General features: G+C 35.2%; 1 protein-coding gene across 1 annotated transcript in view; it reads right to left on the bottom strand.

The window, feature by feature from the left end:
- SCN1A (sodium voltage-gated channel alpha subunit 1) overlaps nt 1-14,315 on the bottom strand; it is a 137,137-nt gene that overhangs the window by 75,988 nt on the left and 46,834 nt on the right. Inside the window, exon 2 of the mRNA XM_063694961.1 lies at nt 9,027-9,339. Within this exon, the coding sequence (XP_063551031.1) occupies nt 9,027-9,290 (264 nt within the window). The 5' untranslated portion in view covers nt 9,291-9,339. The remainder of the gene's footprint in view (nt 1-9,026; nt 9,340-14,315) is intronic.

Here is a 14,315-nt window from a genome sequence, read left to right on the forward strand (position 1 = left end):
CCTAATGGTTATAAAAAATCACAAACCATTGGCCAAATTATCAATGATTATGTTGTACATGTGGATTGAAATCTTGCCCCTTGATCTAACTGAATAGTTACTAAGAAAATAATTATGTTATATTGATTTGGTAGAAATTGCTATTTATGAAACTATATTTGTTATTATCTAGTAATCTTTTCTTGTTTCTGGGCTTATAGAAAGTGATTTGTTTACAATTTTTTCCCAGGATGGACACTGAATTTAACAAGCCATGGTTTTCCAGTTTCTTTTTCTCATTTAAATATAGCCATTACCTTAACATTTATTTCAATCTAGGGGCCATATTCTTCAAAGTACATAGTTTAAACATAAGCTCTAACTTTGTGTTTCATCTAAACATTATTGAAACATTGCCAGATAACAGGACTGACTCCAAATTTATTGCACTTTCCTACTCTTAAAGTAAATCTACTGGCAAAAACAAGAAATAACACAGGAAGGTGAGCTATGATGATGAACAATACACAAAATGTAGAATGTACTACTGGTTGGTTAAATTTATCCTTTAGCTTCAAAGTTTGAAACAGGCAATTTCCAACTTGTACATGAGCTGTGCTCCAGAAATGCATTTAGAAGTCAATTGTTTGGAAATGTGAACACATATTCTCACAGATACACATATATTTCTAGACCCACAGGTCTATCAAACTGTTAATGAAGTACAATTCTGAATGAATGGCACTGAGAAACTTTATCACTATGTGTAAGAAAGTGTTACTCTGAAAATGGCAGAGTTCTCTCCTTGAAATAGCCTGGAAGTCAGACCAGGAAAATTATCTGGCTCTAGCTCCTACTCAGAAGTGCTATTAAGTTTTTCATAGCTCTAAGCTGCTGGCTTGGAAAGAGGTTCCAGCATGAAGGGGGAGAATTAGAGCCATGTTGCAAGAGGAGAGATGCTTCAAAGTTTTGGGTGTGAAGAGCAGCATAGATGGTCAGGAGATTCCATTAGTATAATACATATCTCTGGGGACATTTCTTATGCTGGGCCAATTCCATGGTATATAATTTTTTTTCCCAAGGACTTTAAATGGTCTCACCTATTTCCCTTCTCATTTGTCATAGCCTGTGAGTTCAAGCCAAGATTTTCTTCCTTTTCTGGCTCACTGGGGGATGAAAAGTTTTCTTGCAGGCTTTCTACCTGACTCTGAAGAGAGTATGCCATATTTAATATTTTTTCATCTCCTAGTCTCATTCAATTTTTTCCTTTCAACCACTGATAACCAGACTAAACAACAATCTGTGTCACTTGCCTACCCGTGGGCCACCCACCAAGCTTTAATATATAGCCTTCACTTAATGACAGATGTGGTCCTTAAGCCACAGATTACAAACTAAAATGCCCACAGAGGCTAAGTGACAATAGGTACCTGCCAGTTTTAGACATAGAAGTCAGCGATGCCTGAACTGATATTTCAAGAGGAATCCTTAGATGTATAATTTTATGTGTGTGTGAAAGATTTTCTGATTTATAAATGCCAGAAAATAATTCAAAATTATAAATAATTTTGTTAGTTTAACAAAACATGTCTGTGGACTCCATGCCTCACAGTCAGTTTTTAAACATTGTTGCCATACGCTCACACAAAAGAGAAGAATTTGTACCTAGAGAACAGTCTGTAAAATTGCTTGTTCCTATGCTTTAGCTGGGTGGAGGGTTGGGGCCAGTGGAGGAGATAACTCTGCAGAAGGTGCCTCCCTAGAAAGTGCCTAGGTAGGCTTTTGTCAGCCAAGGCTGCAGAGCCCTCAACCTCTTCTCCAGCAGAGAGAAGAAACTATAACAACAAGGAAAAAGAATAAAATCTGGAGCTGAAACATTTTTCAGCCCTATATCATCAGAATGTACATACCATGGGTCTGCTACACTATTATATGGTCAGTTAATTTTTCTTTGACTGGAAAGAACACTTTTGAGCCCAGCTTGATTACAAGCTTGCTGTGTGAGAACTATGAGCAAACTATTCCCCTCAATTTCTCCATCTCAATGGAGAAGATTATACTAATACCAATCTCAGGATTATTTTGAGGATAAAGTGAAATAAAACATGTCAATGCCCTTAGTGAATTCTAAAGTGTCAATAAAAATATAAGGATTAAAATATTTAAAATGCGTCTGTGTATTCTAACTCTTAAATATACACATATAAGAACATTTCTGTTTCTCCAAAGCATGGCCAATTTTAGTATTGGAATTTTCAGGTTCAATATCTTTCTTCTCAAACTTCCTATCTAAGAAAATGAGGCCATCAGCTTCCTTCTGTCTGACACCTAAACACCTCCAAAACCAATTCTGACTCTATCCATTATTCTCCATCTCCATTGTCAAAATGCTAGATCAAGTATAAAACTCCTAAATTTCTCCATAGAGAAGTTGAGTGATTTTTAACAATGTAAAGTGGACCATGTTACTCCTGTACCCAAGTACTTGTTGGGAATTCATTTTGCTTTGAAGATAACCTTCAAACTCTTTAAGATGTACTGAAAGATCCCCTTTATCTAGCCCCAGGTCTACCTCCCCAACCTCACCTTATTCTCTCCTTACCTATTACAGTTCAGCTTGATTATATGTCTTATTCTATGCTGTTCTCTTTCCTTGGAAGATTCTCCTCTCCCTCCTCCTTTTTAACCTTCAGATCCCAATTTAAATGCCATTTCCTTATAGAGGCACACAATTTAAATTTCCTGAATTGATCCTCTTTGAAAATAGGTGCTTATCACCCTACTGGAATTTAGTGGGAAAAAAATTTCTAATTATTTTAGAAGCTAATCTAGATCACTGAGTGTCTAAGATTTTAGTTTTTCCTTTGTCACCTCCTTGTCTCTGTCTCAGAAACAGTCTCAAGATGGTGATGTTGATAAATAAAATGAATAATAATAATAAATAAATAAGGTTTTACAAAGGCAGGAAATGGCCAAGTGTTGAAATGACCAGTAAGGGTTCGGGGAATACTGCCAGCCTGGGAGACCAGAATCACATCTTGCAAAATGGTATGAGTAGGAAACAGGAAGGACAGCTATAGGCTTATTTAGATTCCATCACTGACTTCTCTTTTTATTCCCACTGCTGTGATTAGTGCTATGACTGCAAATCCAAACTAACATGGCAATGGGCCATGGAAACTCACTGGTCTAGTTTTAAAACTCTGCTACTTAATAGTTTTGTGATCTTAGGCAAGTTATTTAAACTCAGTTTTATTATTTTTAAATAAAGACAAGAGCTATCTTGAAAGAATCTGTGGATTAAAAAAGAACAGTAATTATACTGATATTATATATAGCATGTAGAGTACATAGCTTTTTTTTTTTTTTTTTTTTTTTTTTTTTTTGCCTGCTTAGGACACCTTTTCTAACAGTTCCTCTTCTCTTCCTTTTGGAGTAAATCTTTGTCCCACTGTCTTCCCATGTGGCTTGGTGGAGCTGACCCACCCCTTGGCAACACAGGTTAGTATATGACAGAGACCATCCCATACCAAGGAGACCATCACATACCACTAGCCAAAGTGAGTGGTTCAGAGGAGGCCATGTGACCTAATTAGACTCAATTCTAGGACAACTGCTAGAGCTTTTGAAGAAAACCTGGGCCTTTTTTCTTTCTTCTTTCTTGTTTTAGTGAGCAGAAGATAGTAGTTACAAGGCTGTAGGATGTTAGTTTAGCACCACTGGTGGCTATTTCTGCCATCTTGTGGAAGAGCCAGCCTGCAAATGAAGCCAGCATGGGTGACAGCAGAGCTGACCATGGAAAAGGAGTACCCTCATGACATTGTTTGAGGTACTGGGTATTTTGATATTAAAACCAGATTCACTAGACACATTTCCTTTATTTTTCCCCAAAAGTCGTTTCTGTTGGGTTTTGGAAACTTTCAGTTGAAGGATCTCCTATGGATATGGCAGATACTCTAAAAATGCCAAGCATCATTTTATTGATCAACATCACCATCTTGGGACTGTTTCTGAGACAGAGACAGGGAGGTGACAAAGGAAAAAGAAGCACAAGGAAGAAATAGTGCATAGGGAAGAGAAAGATTGGGAAGTCAACTACAGGGTCGTGGATGTAAGGGAGAGTCTGGGTGACTTGTAGTTTTACAGGAGCTGATGATAAGCAAAGAACAGCTACACACTGGGGACTGCCCATATGACAATTCGTGAAATTATAAGCTTTTAATAATCATCCTCTTTTCTGATTTCCCATTAATTACTTTTGCAAGAAAAACTCCATAATCCCAATTAAAAACAAAACAAACTCTCTCCACCCAATTTAACAACTAAAAACTCCTGTGGCAGTGATAGACCAAACATGAATTTGAAATCACAAATTCATATATGACTTCTCATGGAGCCCAAGAAAAAGAGAGTGTGCATCTTTTCAGGACAGTTGATAGCAAGAGAGAATAAGTTACTTTTAAATGATCCATAGGACTTTTTAAAAATGAATGCATTTCTGCACTCCATAATTAACAAACATCCATTTTTACTACAGATCTAAAATATCTCATTCTATTTCCAGTAAACTGTCACATTGTTAAAATGATATTTTCTTCCATGGTAATAATGATTCATCCGTAATTTTAACAAGAACATGAGAAGGAAGACATTTTCTGTAATAAAGAGTGGGTAAAGAATTTGAATGTAGGGCTAAATGGTACAAAATCAGCCCAAGCTATGAAAGGAAACTGTGAAAAAAAGTCCCGTGAGGGAAAAAAAGGTGTGTTCACAAGCTAAAATGTGCCTTGCTACACAGCTAAAGTAAATAAACAAACAAAGGGAAACCAATCTGGAATCATGTTCTAAAGACCAATGAGTCAGAGCTAACACGATATGAAAAATACTGTCACCATATTATGATAGCATTTTTTTCCCCTGAGTTTTTAACCTGGAACTCTGAAGGCTTAAAACATCTGAGGATCTAAAAACCTTCTAATGCTTCTATGCATCAGGAATGTTCATGAGATGGTTGCTACTATTTCTTTAGTTACTACTACAATATTACTGAACATGGATTAAACTGCTTTAACAATTTTAGTAGAATATTTGAACATTACATAATTTGCACATCTTAAACTGGGACAAAGAGGATAAAAATATGTGGGCATATGCCATTGGAAAATATACTCTCAGCAGTGACATTTTAATAAGCTCACTGACATTGCCTTTGTAAAAGATTACAGAGAGCTTCAGTGTGGTGGTTGTGTTTTTTCTATTCACATAAATTCCTTGCATGTACACTACTGCACTTTAACGTAAAATATAACATAAGGAATGGATTCTGCAAATATTTTTACAATTGGCTTGTTTTGTCTATTCCATATAGTTGAGAAAGAAACCAGTCTTTGTATACTGACGCAAATGACACATTAACTATTGTACTAGAGTCCAACTTTAGGGAAATCACTAGTCTAACTGCATATTCCATTTCACTCAGGCAAATCTAATCCACACCCCCAACACCAGCATTAGTGGAAAATCTCATCCTAATAAACATTTTCCCTGGTGACATTTCCACTGTTCGACCATTTAGCTGTGTCAAGAGTACTGTGTATGTGTACCGCATTGTTTTAATGAAGATCACCCAGCCAATCTCAGATAACCTAGTCACTAAAATAAAATTAGTCATCGAATATTGAAAGAAATATTCATTATTTTTAAAAGGTTCAGATTTTGCTAGGCATTCCAACTTTAGTCAGAGCAAATTAATTCAGTTTAAGAATATTTTTCAATACCGAAATAATCCAATTAGAAAAGAAAATTAAAGGCAGAAAAAAGTGTACAGGCAACTTATAAAAGTCTTAAGACATAAAAATGCAGAAGAAGGAAGTTTCAAACACATAACTCAATCATGTGTTCTAAGCACACCATGTTAGTTTTTAAGGATTTCAGCCCTGCAAAAAGCTTCATGTGCATTGCTGTTGAATGACTTACATTTGAAGATTTGCTTGGTGTCAGTTCAATGTAAAAGCCATGAGTATACCTTACCTTGGGGAAAACTCTTTCCTGATAACAATATTTCCCTTATCAGGTTGTTCTACTTGCACACTGTGATTTGCTCCAAAATGCCAAAATGCTTTTCTTTCCTCATACCATGTGCATTTGAAGATAAGAACTGAAGATGTTAAGAGCAAGTTTAGATGTGAGCCTAACAAAGTTTATAAGGGTTTCCTCGACACAAGAATCTGGCTGTCACTTCATCAGAGTTGGCCTTTCACCCTCAGTTTTAAGATATTTCTTTTGAGTATTGTGAAAATGTTTGCACAATTTTGTTTTACATCTGTCTTTATATCCTTTGCTATATATAATTCATTATAAACCAATTATGGACCATTTTGTTTAGGGACATCCCCTCGAGACAATCACTTTTATCAGTCTGAAAGCTCTTTAATTAAAAAAAAAAAAAAGACTGATTGGATGTTCTGGTTTCCAGATGAAGAATGTCTACCTTTGTCAACATGCATTAGTTTGGTCTTTCTCAAAACATTCATTTATTATTTTACAAATAAGGACCCAGCATAGGAGCAGAGAGACTAAATTTCTTCCCTGTTTGATTAAGGGATAGATGCTGGGTGGCTTTAATAATTTTTAGATGGTGATTGCTACCAAAGAGGTGGGGACCCGGTGTCTGGGGGTAGCAAAAGGCCTGTTGAGGATGGAGCCCACTGACATATCCCAAGAGCAGCCTCTGAATAAACTGGAAGTATCCAATGGCTATAAATACAGTAGCATACTCTATGCTGTGAATGAATTTCTGCCTGGAACACATCAGTCTTCACTTCAATACTGAAGTCATTTTAAATGAATTAAAATGTTTAGGCAATTGGATTATCTGCATTTTTACTTTTCTTATACAAATAAAGTCCTCGTAGTTTGCTTAGTTTGGGCTTTGGCTTTTCAGATACATTAATTTCCAAAGAGCTGATTAAATAATAAAGTGCAACTTTTCTCATAACTTAAATGGCAGTTATGAGATTAATAATCTCTTATCAACTAAGATTTGACAATATGGTATTCAAAAGCAAAGTTAGAGGAAAATGAAATACATGGAAAATGACCCATCCCTTCCTCTACTGTAAAATGAATAGATCAGTTTTTAAAAAGGGAAAATATGTAGTGATTCCTAATGTAAATCCTAGTACCACTGTCAACTGATAATTTTAAATGTAATTTAGATTTGTAGATGGTGTAACATTAAAGTTGTATAATGTTAAAAAAAAAAAAAAAAGGGAAAATACGGGCCGGGCGCAGTGGCTCACGCCTGTAATCCTAGCACTTTGGGAGGCCGAGGCCAGTGGATCACGAGGTCAGGAGATCGAGACCATCCTGGCTAACATGGTGAAACCCCGTCTCTACTAAAATTACAAAAAATTAGCCGGGCGTGGTGGCAGGCGCCTGTAGTCCCAGCTACTGGGGAGACTGAGGCAGGAAATGGCATGAACCCGAGAGGTGGGGCTTGCAGTGAGCCAAGATGGCACCACTGCACTCCAGCCTGGGCGACAGAGTGAGACTGCGTCTCAAAAAAAAAAAAAAAAAAAAGAAAGGGAAAATATGTTATACTTAAACTGACTATATCCTGAAAAGTTAAAAAAAAATCTGAACCTAAGGCTAGTCAACCTTTTATGATGCTCTTGCCTCTGAAACTGTAGCTGTCAATCGGAAGTGATTTATAAAACTGCCTCAAATTCACATATTACAAATGCCAAACTTTTGCATGCATTTGGCAAGGACTAACTTCACACAGAACTGGGCCGGAAACAGAGTCCCTAAAAGTTTAGGGGGTATTTTAAGGTCCAGGTCCAACAAAAAAATTTACTTAATTACAATCTTTGTGCCCTACCTTTCCACTAAGATTCACAAATGCATTGTGTCAGGTGATAAAGAAGAAAATGTTACGAATCACCTAACGTCATACATTTAATTTAAAATCAATGCAATAATCTTAAAAAAAATTTTTATGCTTTTTGTTTTGGTTTGGTGAAATGACAGTCATAATGAACGGTTGGATGCTTAACATAAGATTCATTTCAAGCATGGATATGAAAAAAGCATGCATTCAAATATTGTTTATAGGTTCTTCAGGTTATGACATTTTTGTTAATTCTTGCCAATATTAATACATTAATACCAAAATATTAAATAACTTGTAAAATTCTAGTTTATGTAAAAATGTTATTTTACAGGTAAAAAAATTTCTTCAGGAAATTAATTGATTTGTTGTTTATAACATGACATAGAAATTGCAAACCCTTGTGGCATCAAATTTGTTTGCATGAAAAATTAGTACTAATATTTTCTATAGTCTTTATAACTCATGATTTTGAGATTTCCAAGTATTTCCAAGTACAGAAAGTACAAAAAAATTGTATAGTAAATCGAATCTGTGGAGAGAATCTGTCAATTTGTTAAATTAGCTGCCTCTTTCTTTCCTTCCTTCCTTCCTTCCTTCCCTCCCTCCCACCCTCCCTTCTTTCTTTTCTTTTCTTTTCTTTTTTTTTTTTTTTTGACACAGTCTTGCTCTGTCTCCAGGCTGGAGTGTAGTGGCGTCATCTCGGCTCACTGCAACCTCGGCCTCCAGGGTTCAACAAGGGATTCCCCTGCCTCAGCCTCCTGAGTGACTGGGACTACATGCGCGTGCCACCATGCCCAGCTAATTTTTTGTATTTTAGCAGAGAAGGGGTTTCACCATGTTGGTCAGGATGGTCTCAATCTCTTAACCTCGTGATCTGCCTGCCTCGGCCCCTCAAAGTGCTGGGATTACAGGCTTGAGCCACCGCACCTGGCCTCTTTTTATTTGTCACGGTGCATTTGGGACAGTTGCATATGTTATGATATAATCAATTCATTTCTCATGTATATGCATAAACCACCCACAAATGTGTTTCATTTCTTAAACAGAAGGATACTTAAGATTTTGTGCTAATTTGGCATGTGTTGGTGCTACAACAGTCCAAGGAATGCAGTAGGCAATTAGCAGCAAAATATGCCTGATAAAAAACACTCACTTTCTTATTGATATAGTAGGGGTCCAGGTCCTCCAGGGGCTCTGACACCATCTCTGGAGGAATGTCTCCATAAATAAATGGAAGGTTCTTTCCAGCTTCCAAGTCACTATTTGGCTTTGGGCCATTTTCGTCGTCATCTTTTTTGTCTGGTTTGGGATTCTTTGCCTTTTCTTCTGCAATGCGTCTTTCAATAGCCGCAAGAGATTCTCTGGTGAAGAAGTTGAAGCTGTCAGGTCCTGGTGGTACAAGCACTGTTTGCTCCATCTTGTCATCCTGCACATTTTAATTACCATTTATTCTGCATATGAAATTCCTAAAATAAAAGGAATACAGATATTTTAAAGAGAGGACTAAGAGATGTTAATATAAATAAATTCTTGTCATGAAACATGAGCTAGAGGATTTAAAGTCTGTTTTCTCTTTAAATTGAAAGGTGATTTCTAAAGAAAAAATTTTAATACAAATGGTTTCTGTGTTGCGTTTAGTTAAGCATCATTTATTAATTCTTGTGCTTTACTGATACAGGAACTGTGCCATGAGTTTTAAAAGTTGTTCAAATATGGCCTTAATCAAAGTACATTAGGCTAATTACCACTATATCACTAATGAGTTATTCAGTCTGTGACACACCCAGAAGATGGAGACTGTGCGTATAAAGACAAAGGATAGCTCATTTAACAAGGATGAGGGGAAAAGGAATTGTCTCTGAGAGGACATAAAATCTAACCCTCTAGGTCTGACAAGTGATTCCTGGCCAAGTTAGTCAGGATAGTTTGCAGTGACCAACCTTAATGACCAATCAAATAGTTATTACTGTCTTGACTGGGCTTTAACCTCTTCTAAGATTTGAGACAACTGGAACTATGTCCTGCTCACTTCACTAGCCGTGCATGGTTGGCTTACTTGAACACATAAAGACAGTCCACGGTTGGACAAATGTCATTTATGTGAGTAAGAAGGAGAGGAAAACTAGGCTGTAAAGAAATTACTAGATGGAGGTGGGGGCGGAAGAAGATAGCTGTAGGTGCAGGAGTCTCCTATTTCAAGAAAAATGATCAGAAAGAAGTCAGGGTGCCATAAACTCAATAGAAACTGAAGTGTTTTTCTTCACTGAAGCAATAATGAAATTCTTGCTGATTCTATAGTCCTGTAGTGCTAACCATATTATGAAGGCCTGAGGCAAAACCGTCAACCCCATACAGCAGAGTCAGACCTGATCTGATGCCAGACGCCAAATCCCAAATGTATTGTTTTAAGGCATATTTAATATGAGCTCAGATTTCACAGATATTACTGAGCCAAAACATTCCAGAGCCTAAGCTGCCACTTGGCCATGAATTTTATTTGGAGACTGCATTAACTCATTAAGGTCAGCAAGCTATGGTACGGTTAATTACAGCTTTGGTGTATATGAACTACAATAAGAAAATTGCAGGCATAATTATTTTGTGAGGGACAGAGACCTCAAATTTCAAGGAGGTTCTCATTGCTGTGAGGTTTATAACCATATTTTTCAGAGTGGATGATCAAAAGAAGGGAGGACTCAAGTTTAAATTTGTACCCTTAGTCTATTAAGTGAAGTTTTCAGCGGTTCTTAGAACTTAAACTGCAGTTATTTAGTACCTGCAAGAATAGGTTGCATGTAAATCAATGAAAACTGAATGTTCTGTCTACAAACTCTGGTTCCCCTACAAGGCATCAGGAAAATACTAACATTTATTTTTTGCAAATAAAAGTTTAGGGATAACAAATATAGTAACTTTTCTCAAAAGGGAAATAAAATATTCTGATGTATATATATAGTTTTTATTATTAAATAGCTTTTTGATAGAAAATATATGTAAATGATATAAATGCAAATATCTAAAAGAAAATGCAGTATAATATCTCCTTTTTACCTTGTTTCCCTAGGCCCAATTCCCCTTCCTAGAGGCAACCACTGCTACTTATCTCCCATATATATTTCCAGGTATGCAATAGGTACATGCTAGAACATGAGTGTATGTATACATATTCTATTTTAAAATACATATTCAAACGGAATCTTATTATACAAACTGTTTTACACCAGCATTTTTTACTTAATATGTATATTAGAGTTCATTTATCTTAATTTTTATAGATTTGACTCGTACCTATTACTGGCTACATGGGTTTCCATTGCATGTTATGTGCCATGATTTATTTAACCAATTCCCTGAATGTGAGTATTTGGGTTGTTTCCAATCTTTAGCTAATATTGAATAAAGTTGCAAGTAATACATTTTTACACACATACTTTCAAATATATGTGGATATATTTATAAAATTAATTTTTAAAGGTAGACTTGGCTTTGTACAGAATGTTTATTTATGATAGTTACTGCAAAACTACTTTCTATGGAGTTTGTATGAACTTATTCTCCTGACAGCAATGTAACAGAGTGCCTATTTATCCTCACCAATATAATATGTTATCATATTTTTGATTTTTCCAATCTGACAGGGACAAAGATGAGAGTATATTATAATTTTAATTTGCATTTGTCTTACTATGAGAAAAGTGGAATATATTTTTCTTATACTTAAGAATTATTTTTTATTTTCTTTCCTGCAACTGCTTATTTAAAAACAGCCCATTTTTTCCTTTTATTTTTTTCAATCTATAGCATCTTTTAAGACAAAATATTAGCCACTTGATTTTTTGATGTGTGGTCTTTTAAAAATATATGTTTTTTGACTTTATGGTGCTTTGTGCTACAGATTTTAAAAGATTTAATTAAAAATGTTAAAATTGTTAGGTGATTATCTAATTCTTCTTTGGCTTCTGGATACTGTATAATGCTTAGAAAGGCATCTAGAGGGATGGGCAGTAAGGGGTAGGAAAAAGGATATAAAATATAAACATACACACATGCATCTGTATCACCTTTTCCTCTTGTATTTTTAGTATTTTGGTGGTTTAATGTTATAAGTTTAAATATTTTATCTATTTGGAATTTATTTTCTATATGGAATGAGGTGGAGATCAAAGAACAACTAAATAAATGCAGAGATAGTCCATGTCTTTGGATAGGAGTGTTCAATATATCAAAGACACTAGTTCTTTCCAACTTGAACTAAAGGTTTAATTTAATTTCTGTCAAAATCCCAGCAGTTATTTTGTGGGTATTGATAAGTTGATTTTGAAGTTTATTTGGAAAGGAAAAAAACCCAAAAGAGCCAACACAATGTTGAAGAAGAACAAAGTTGGAGGACTGACACTAACCCAACTTTAAGAATTACTATAAAGCTGCAGTAATCAATACAGTGTGGTACTGACAAAAGAATAGATAAATGGATCAATGGAATAGGATAGTGAGTGTGGAAGAAGGCCCACATAATTACAGCCAACTGATCTGTAATAAAGAAGCAAGGTAATAAAATGAAGAAAAGATAGTCTTTTCCACATGTATTGCTGGAATAACTAGACATCCAAATGCAAAAAAAAAAATGAACCTAGACCTTATGCCTTTCACAAAAAATAATTCAAAATGGATCACAAATCTAAATGTAAAATGCAGAACTAAAAAACTACTAGAAGATAATATTGGAGAAAACGTAGTTGACTAAATTTGTTGATAACTTTTTAGTTTTCTGTTTTTCTTGGAACTGTCCCATCTTCATATTTGAGTTCTGGAATATTTCTGGTGATATTCTCAGTGCTATATATTTGTTTTTGGTTTTCTAGGAGTGATGGTGAGGAGGAATTGTGCCAGCTTGCTTCTTCACTGCCATTTTGGAACCAGAACTCAGGTGATGACTTTTTAGATATAACACCAAAGGCACGATCCATGAAAAAAAAGAATTGACAAACTGATATCATTAAAATGAAAAATTTTGCCCTGTGAAAGATACTATCAAGAGAATAGGAAGGCAAGCCACATACTAAGAAAAAATATTTGCAAAAGACATGTCTGATAAAGGACTGTTACCCCAAACATGCAAAAAATTATTAAAGCTCAACAATAAGAAAATGAACAATCTGAATAAAAAATGGGCCAAAGACCTGAACAGACACTTCACCAAAGACACATGGATGGCAAATAAGCATATGAGAAGAAGATGCCCCACATCATATGTCATTAGTGAAATGCAAATTAAAACAATAAGATAGCACTACACCCTCATTAGAATGGTCGAAGTCCAGAACACTAACAACATTAAATGCTGATAAGGATATGGAGCAATAGAAGCTCACATTCATTGCTGGTGGGCAAGCAAAATGGTACAGCAACTTGGAAGACAGTTTAGCAGTTTCTTAAAAACCAAACATACTCTTACCATATGATCTAGCAATTGCATACCTTAGGATTTAACCAAAGGAGTTGAAAACTTATGTCCACACAAAATCCTGCACACGGATGTATACAGCAGCTTTATTCATAATTGCCCAAACCTGGAAGCAACCAAGATGTCCTTCAGTAGGTGAATGGATAAATAACCTGTGGTACATCCAGACAATGGAATATTACTCAGCATTAAAGGAAATGAGCTATCAAGCCATGAAAAGACATGGAGAAACTTTAAATACATATTACTAATTGAAAGAAGCAATCTAAAATGGACATACAGTATGATTCCAACTATATGACATTATGGAAAAGACAAAACTATAGAGACAATAAAAAGATCAGTGATTGCCAGGGCAGTGAAAATACTTTGCATGACACTGTAATAGTGGACACATGTCATTATACATTTGTGCAAACCCATAGAATGTACAATACCAAGATTGAATTATAATGTAAACTATGGACTTTGGGTGATTATGATATATCAATTTGGGTTCATCAGTTGTAACTATATACAATACCTAAACACTGTCTTTAAAATAGCTCTTGAATCAAAGAGGACTTTGATTCTAATACATATAATATAGCACATATGTTAAAATATACCTACATACAATACAGGTATATTTTAACTGCGTTTAATTTGTTAATTTAGGGAAAAAATTAATTTTTTTCCTAAATTAATTTTCTTCCATTGTATTTTTTCTCTTCTAAATAGATTATTTTTACAGTAATACATATGTGCTACTCTGGTGCAAGATATTGATAGTGGGGGGAGGCTCTGCGTGTGTAGAGAAAGGGGAAACTATATTTTTGGCTTAATTTTGCTGTGAATCTAAAACTGCTGTAAAACTAGTCTATTTCAAAGAGAAAAAGTACAATGGAAGAAATGTTTCTAAATACAATGTAAGCATTTTTTAAAAAGCTTTGAATAAACCAAAAATAAATATAAATGGATGGAAAGTTATATCCTATT

The sequence above is a fragment of the Gorilla gorilla genome, chromosome 11 (genome assembly GCF_029281585.2).
Source record: "Gorilla gorilla gorilla isolate KB3781 chromosome 11, NHGRI_mGorGor1-v2.1_pri, whole genome shotgun sequence".
Classification (NCBI taxonomy): Eukaryota; Metazoa; Chordata; class Mammalia; order Primates; family Hominidae; genus Gorilla; species Gorilla gorilla.